Below are 7781 nucleotides of genomic sequence, written 5' to 3' on the forward strand. Positions count from 1 at the left end.
ACAGATACAGAGTATTGCCTTATTTAATAGATCCCAACCCCTCCATACCATGCCAATTAGCACATCATTGGTGGTGACTTGTTTGAAAGGGGTGAAAGAAGTGGGTGTTACGTAGAGGAAGAGGGCATAGGGTATGAGTAGAGTATGTTGTATCGTTTATGAAACCACATTGCATGAAGGGAGGTTGAGCATTCCTTTTTTAAATACAATAATCTTCTTCTTCTTCTTCTTCTTCTTCTTCTTCTTTCCGCTGCTCCCTTTAGGGGTCGCCACAGCGGATCATCCGTATGATCCGCATAGTGATTTGGCACATGTTTTATGCTGGATACCCTTCCTGACGCAACCCTGGTCGCCTCTTACGACACAGGGATATGGTACACCTATTTTAACCGGGGTATACACCGGCCCAGTACACTGGTACTCACTTCACCGACCTCGGAAGGATGATAGGCTGAGTCAACCCCCTGGTGTATTAATTCAGTGGCCCAACGGGGCTTGAACTCAGGACCTTTTGGATCCCAAGCCGCTGCCCTAACCACTGCGCCAACAGCAGGCTTTTAAATACGATAATGCACCTCAAAAAAATAGCCAAATTGCTGCTCCCGTTAAGATGAAACCACTTCATGACATTAAAGATTCCATTAACTTGGATCATGTGAAATTTTACGTGAAAAAGCTCTTTTTTTTGAATGTGGCTATGGCAATAGTAGTGGGAGCAGTCAGTGGCAGTGGGAGGGGGCCACAGAAGGAGCGTTCTCATCGCAGCCCCTGTGAGGCTTTGCCTGTGAATCCTTCCACCATGCTACACCTACCTATCAAATATCAACTTTTTGATCTGCACCAGAGAGTGAAAAACATGAACCTACAGTCCAATCCAGACCAACATGTTGGTGAGCTACGATGTCATAAACTAGGGTCCTTTTCAGAACTGGCACTGTTCATCATCTCAGCCAATGCTGAAGGACTTTCAGCAGCCACACAACATCTTGCATGATACATAAATGTGACATTCTTTGTCTGCAAGAGACATATTGCAGAGCTACTATGATCCGTCCAAGGATCCCAGGCATGGCACTTGTGATGGAGAGAACACACGATCAATATGGCAGCGCTGTTTTTGTTTGCAGCGGAGTTGCTGTTGACAAATCCTTCATTTCAGAACTTGGTAACATTGAAGTCTTCAACATCCAGCTTATATGGATCTCCGTAAGCGCAGTCTACAGGCTACCTCATAAGGAGTTCTCCTTCCCAGGTGGCTTTACTAATAATTCTATTAAGATAGTGATATGTGACTTCAACCGCCCTAGTAGAATTCAGTCTACTTTGGGGATACTCACAGACAAACAGTGATGGGGAATTAGTCGAAAGTTAGTCAGATGCACGACAGCTGTCTCTCATCTGATGCAAAGCTACCAAGTTCCTTCAACAGCAGCGGATGGAGGCGCGGTTATAACCCGGAACTGGTGTTTGCTTCAAACCACATTGTTAACCAATGCGAGAAAATTGTTCTGGACCAAATTCTAAACTCCCAACATCAACCTATTGGAATTGAAATCCATGCAATGGTCACTCCTCATATGGTTCATTTCGGCCGATGCTTCAACCTGAAAAAGGCGAACTGGGGGAAATTTTCAGCAGACCAGGACACCACAATCAAAGACCTACCAACTTTCTCCGCTAACGCTGCTGCTTTTGTGGAGATGATGAAAAGGTCCCCCCAGGAACTGCTGTCCTGAGAGGTTGCTGGATTAATTACATCTTGGGACTGTCACAAGATGCTAAAGAACTCCATAAGGACTACATCAACCGCCTCTAGACTAATCTATTTGAGAATGATACTTTGGAATGTGGAGAGAGACTGATCAATGCCATGTCAGAGAAGTGGAAAAATAAGTAGCAAGAGCTGATTGAATGTACAAATTTGACCGATAGCAGCAGAAAAGCCTGGAAGACCATAAAGATGCTGGGAAATGATTTCACGAAAGCACAACCCAAGTATGAGATCACAGCAAACCAAGCCGCTCACCAATTCCTCATGAACAGCCGAGGGAACCGAGGCCATCTTCCGAGTAGAATTCAATTTCCAAGGTCTGCTAATGATGATCAGGAGGGCTGTAACTTCACCAGTCCTTTCACCATGAGTGAACTGCTACTTGGCATCAAATTTATTATTCACAATAAAACTACCAGACAAGATGGCATCCTCTGTGAACAAGTCAAGCACTTCAGAACAGTAGCTCTCCAGTAGTTACTAGACATGTTCAACAGCTGCTTGATTACAAATAAGACCCCACAACTGTGGAGACATGCAAAAATAGTGGCCATGCTGAAGCCTGGAAAGATCCTGCCAACACCGAGAGCTATCAGCCCATCTCCCTGCTCTGTCACACATACAGATGATTTGAGAGACTTATTCTAAACCGCATGGCCCCCTTTGTGGATCAGCATCTCATCCCGAGCAAGTAGGTTTCAGACCCGGAAAGTCCTGCGCAAGCCAGCTCCTGAATCTCACCCAATTCATTGAGGATAGTTGTGAGAAATGGCTGATAGCTGGTGCTACCTTTGTGACCTGACTGCAACATACGACAGTCAATCATAGAGTTCTCGTGCTGAAAGTTATTCCAGATAAGAAAGGATTCAAGACTGACAGATCTGATTCAAAACATGCTGGTTCGTAGACATTTCTTTGTGGACCTCGGGCGTAACCGCAGCAGATGGCATAGACAGAGGAATGGACTACCTCTAGGCAGCATTCTTGCTCCCCTACTATTTAATATCTACACAAACGATCAACCCATACACCCGAACACTAGGAGTTTCCTGTACGCTGATGATCTCTGCATTGCAATCCAGGATCAATCCTTTGAGTAACTATTACGCCATCAACCACTTGTGGGCTGATCCAGAGAAGATGCAAATCAGTGCCTTTCATCTTAAGAACAGGGATGCAAACCGAAAGCTGAATGTTTGCTGAGATGGGAGAAGGCTGACTCACAGCCCCAGGCCAATATACCTTGGTGTTACCCTGAACTGTACCCTCAGCTACAAAGATCATGTCCTTAAGGCAAAGGTGAAGGTCAGAGCCAGACACAACATCTTGAGGAAGTTGTCCAACTCAAAATGGGGAACACACCCAGGGACCATTTGAAGCACTGCACTTGCCTTGTGTTATTCGGCAGCGGGATATGCCTGTCCTGTTTGGGGTCGTTCCTCACATGCTAAAAAGATGGATCCAGTCCTCAACACAGCCTACAGTGCTATTTCTATTCTATTTCTAACATTTCTAACAGCTATTTTCTCAACACAAGCAGCCTGCAGAGCTATCAAACCAATGCATGTGGATGACCTATATTTGCTATGTCGTATTGCTCCACCTTTGATCAGAAGAGTAGTCTTCTCACAAATAGAAAGAACCCAGCAGGAACATGAGTCTCACCACCCACTCTTTCAACACAAGCCTGTACCCAAGAGATTGAAATCCAGGAATAGTTTCCTTCATGCTGTTCAGCCCCCGGATGGCAACCCTCATAGCTGCAGGATAGATGCCTGGTCAATGCACCTCCGATCAAGACCTCACAAGCTGTCACTTGACCCTGAGGAGTCCCTGTCAAGGGGAACCAGGGAGATATGGCCAATCTGGCTGTGTCTCAACTGCCTTAAGATCGGAGTTGGATGCTGCAGAGTCCTACTTCAGAAATGGGGATATAATCAAAATGGCCCTGTCGAATGCAACTGTGGAGAGGCTCCTCAAACACTGGAGCATCTTTTGAATTGCTCTCTCTTACCAGAGCCTTGCTGACCAGATGGTTGAAGGCTCTCAACTCTTGTGCCAGAGCCTGTGTTTTGCTGTGGCTGGGAAAAGTGTAGCGACAAGAAAGAAGAAGTAGTAGCAGTAGGGGCTGGCAGCATAGCGTAGAAGTATGCACACTTTCCTTTGAGCTGCCTATCATAGGTTACAATCTTGGTCCAGCTATCCAGCTATACACATCCTTTTGTTTCCCGTGCAAGGCGATGAATCGATATGTGCACCGTCCATTGGACGTACATTAAACCGAGCGACCCGTTTGCCGCTACTGTTTTTGGTGGACATGAAAAATACTGTGGTTTCTTTTGTGAGGAGTAAGAGTTGTTGTCAGCACCTTGGAACAAATTATATTCATGAGAAATGAAATGGAATGTCAGGCCTGACCAGCTATTTCGTGAAAGATTTGGACCAATAACTTTCCTTGGCCAACCACACAAGAAGGTGGGAATAATTGAGGCCATTAAATAAGTAATGGCAGCAGCATGCATGAGTAGAACTGAATGGTAGTAGTAAGTGTTGGAATATTGCAAATCGTTCTTGAATTAGTCATAGATTTGTTGAGTCACTTGATCTTTACATCTTCCTCATAGACTTCATGATAAGTTTTTAAATGTTCAATTTATAGAACATGTGGATGAGCTATTGACAAAATTCCTGCGAACAGATACGGATGTGAGGAATAAAGTCCGCCGACAAAAATGACAACGTTGCAGTCACGCGTCGTAGCCAGTCACAGCAACAATGCCACCAGCATCGTCAATGCTGTTTTTACATGCCATTAAGAAAGGAATTTATTCGGTTGAAATGCTCTCAAACAAACCTTGAAATGTTGAAAAAGAATAGTTTTCATGGACCTTTGCTTTTAAAGTAATACGAGACGACCCGTGAACCCGTTTTGACAGCAGTTAATGAAAAAAAAATCATTTAAAGAAAAAAGAAAGATAGCTCCAGCGAACTATACAGCTGAGGTTGTTTCCATTGATCAAATTCTCCCGAAGAGTACTTGACTGAATTGGGAATTTATTTTTTAATATTTTTTTTCGTTGCCCGATTTTAATGAAACTTGATGCTGCACACCACAGGCGAATGGTGAGTAAGGTGGCCTGAAAAATTTTTTGCTATCTTGTACCGTTTTGGCTGTATTTCAGGAACATACATACATACATACATGTATACAATATGAGAGTTTTAGTAATATATAGATAGATAGATGATGATAAATCCTAACTGCAATGTTTTCCTATTATTGCCAAACAAGCGGGGTTAATTTGCATACCAACCTTTTTCGATTTCTCTATTTTGTTGTCATTTCTCCAATCCGGTACTTAATTGGTTCATGAGCTCCAGCCAGAGTGACCACTATATTCGTTATGTCTGTGTGTCTGTCTATGTGTGTCTGTCTGTCCAGAGCATAACTCCGTGGACTTTGATCCGATCTTGATGAAACTTGGTTATGTGTTCGATATCAATGTCTAGTTGTGTTTTCCTGGATCAGGACGTGCTACGCCCATTGTGAGCGGAGCCACGCCCAAAAAATAGCCCTTTTTAGGGGGTAGTTTTTTAACCAAAAAAAGTGATCCTACATTTTTCGGTAGGATTAAAAATCTATCTTCTCCTCGGGAATTCACTGAATGGTATGGATTCTTCAGTATTTGAATAGCAAAATGAATTATCCAAAACATGTCGTCTGATTTTTCATTTTCGTCCCAAGGTCAAGGTCACAAGGTCAAAACTTAGAAAATTGCGAGTTTTGACATAAAAATCATACGACCGCCCAAACTTTGAGAGCTAGGATGACAATATTTTTTATGCATAATCTTGAGGTCATTCCCCACCGAAAGTCTTGAAACCATTTTTCTCTATCTCGAACACCTTTCCCGTGGAGCCCCCTTCAAGTTTGTTTTTACGCTGATTTCTTCAAAGTATGGATAATCCGAGGAGTGCGAAATGCCATATAGCCAATATGACGTTATATTGTTCCTGGAATGTTCCAGAGGAAGTTTTGCACCAAAGGTCATAATCCTTGACCTTTGACCTTTAAAGGCCACAAAGGTCAAATTTTCAAAGTTGTGGGAATCAAACCGTCTTTTAGACCTTCTTCGACGAACTAACTCCAATAAGCTATAGCACGTATCCTATTTCCTTATTTTAATGTCCACAACATTGTTTTGTGACTTTTAAAGGTTATGCAAAGGTCAAATTTTGAAAGTTGTTGAACGAAACCGGGTTTGCGACATTTTGCAGTTAATAACCTATCACTCGTACCGCATCATGTTGATCATTTTTATAACTTGGTCAAAAATTATCACATTGTCTCATGCTTGACTTCTGAAACAATCTACATTGTCAAATACCGCTCGTGAACCATCGTCGTCTTCAGACTTGTTATTATTATTATTATTATTATTATTATTATTATTATTATTTTTTCTATTTTCATTTACTTGCTCGGCCTTGTGTGTCAGGTTCGATCAGCCCTGCATAAGCGCTGGGTGCGATGGTTGGACAACCATGTCGTGTGTGCACGCGTTGCGCGAGCCATGTCTATACCGACTTCGCCCAGCCGTGCCAGTTTCCAAAGCTTCAAGCGCACCACCTCCGTGTGAGGATGCGATCATCGACGATGGCCAAACTGCAGAATGTTGACTGTTGCCTGGACACGTAAATACATGGGACTAAAATTTCCGAGGATGTCTGCAAAAGCTCCCCGCAGTCCACATTACGAGCTTCTGATTTCAGCACCCAAAGGGGCTTCTTGGATGAACTAGTAAGCACGACAGTGTCTAATGGCTGCAGATAACGAAGCACAAAATGTACAATGATAGCAGCCGACTTCTGCTGAGAAGGTTATTTGGCACCCACCATGTGCAGTGCCATTATTCAGAAAGGAATTGTAAGGTGTTGATTTCGATTGCACAAATCTCAGCATGACCTGATGAAAAGCTTTAAAATGTCACACGGGGAGTATAGGGGCAATGTGGCATGGGGTCTGAAGATCCACAAACAAACATTTTAGTAAAGCTACTCAGTTTGTATCCGCTTGTTTTTTTATATTTTAGTAATCACAAAATGTTCCTCGTAAAGGCAATGAGTTGATTTCCGACTGTAAAGACATCTTTTGTGTATTCTGCCTGTTCTCACTGTTCCGTTGTTATAATTTAGTACTTTGAAGGATAACCCTCATTATGCACAACATTGCATATTCCTATGTCAAGCAATTCTCTAAACTTTGTGCTGTTGCTCTCTACCTTTTTGGATTCCATTTCCTGTAAAGTACTAGCCCCTAAATAGCATGTTTTTTTTTTCGTTGTTTTCTTTTTTAATCACTTATTCTTCATGAACTGTGATATTCATGTAAATGTTAGGGGACCTGAAGCATGTACGATTGCCAGGACAGAGATGTGATATTTCCACTGTTTGATCATTCCGTGAGATCATCATTTGCACATGTTTGTGCTTCTTTGAACATTCCCTTACTGTAGAAGCTGTAGATAAGAGGTAGCACTCACTGTAGATCCCAGATGGAGCAATCGTGACAAAATATTGCGAGTGGAAAAGAACGGTGAACAAATCCGAATGATGATTGACAAAAAGAAATACAACTATCAATTAGCAATCGATTTTTTTTTTTTTTTGAAAATAAAGATTGATGTGGAGCTTTGAGGATGAGAACGTTTTTTTTTTTCTTTTTTTATATACATTGTCGAGGCTCGTATGAGACCGAACACACAAAGCACACCAAGGGGTGCAAGAGATAAGGGGGGGGGGGAGAGGTAAGGATAAAACAGTGGCGAACAGAGACATTCGGAGATCTGTGGAAGGGATGGGGTGGGGAACATGGGGTATACAAGATGGACATGACAGGGACTTTCAGGAAGGAAAGCAGGGAATTTGAAAGAGGTGGGGTTGGATTGGATTAATAGGGGTAGAAAAGATCATGGTTTTGGATGGGGGAAGATAAGAGGTGGTGGTGAAC

General features: G+C 42.7%; 1 protein-coding gene across 2 annotated transcripts in view; it reads left to right on the forward strand.

The window, feature by feature from the left end:
- The window catches only part of LOC147029394 (corticotropin-releasing hormone receptor 2-like), a 72727-nt gene extending 65268 nt beyond the window's left edge, over positions 1–7459 (forward strand). For both annotated transcript variants that reach the window (XM_085872433.1, XM_085872434.1), the window contains one exon: positions 6271–7459. In XM_085872433.1, coding sequence (XP_085728559.1) covers positions 6271–6411 — 141 coding nt within the window. In that variant the 3' untranslated portion in view covers positions 6412–7459. The remainder of the gene's footprint in view (positions 1–6270) is intronic.
- The last annotated feature ends 322 nt before the right edge of the window (positions 7460–7781 follow it).

This window comes from Eptatretus burgeri, chromosome 3 (assembly GCF_056783735.1).
Source record: "Eptatretus burgeri isolate ZD-2024b chromosome 3, Ebu_testis_v1, whole genome shotgun sequence".
Lineage (NCBI taxonomy): Eukaryota > Metazoa > Chordata > Myxini > Myxiniformes > Myxinidae > Eptatretus > Eptatretus burgeri.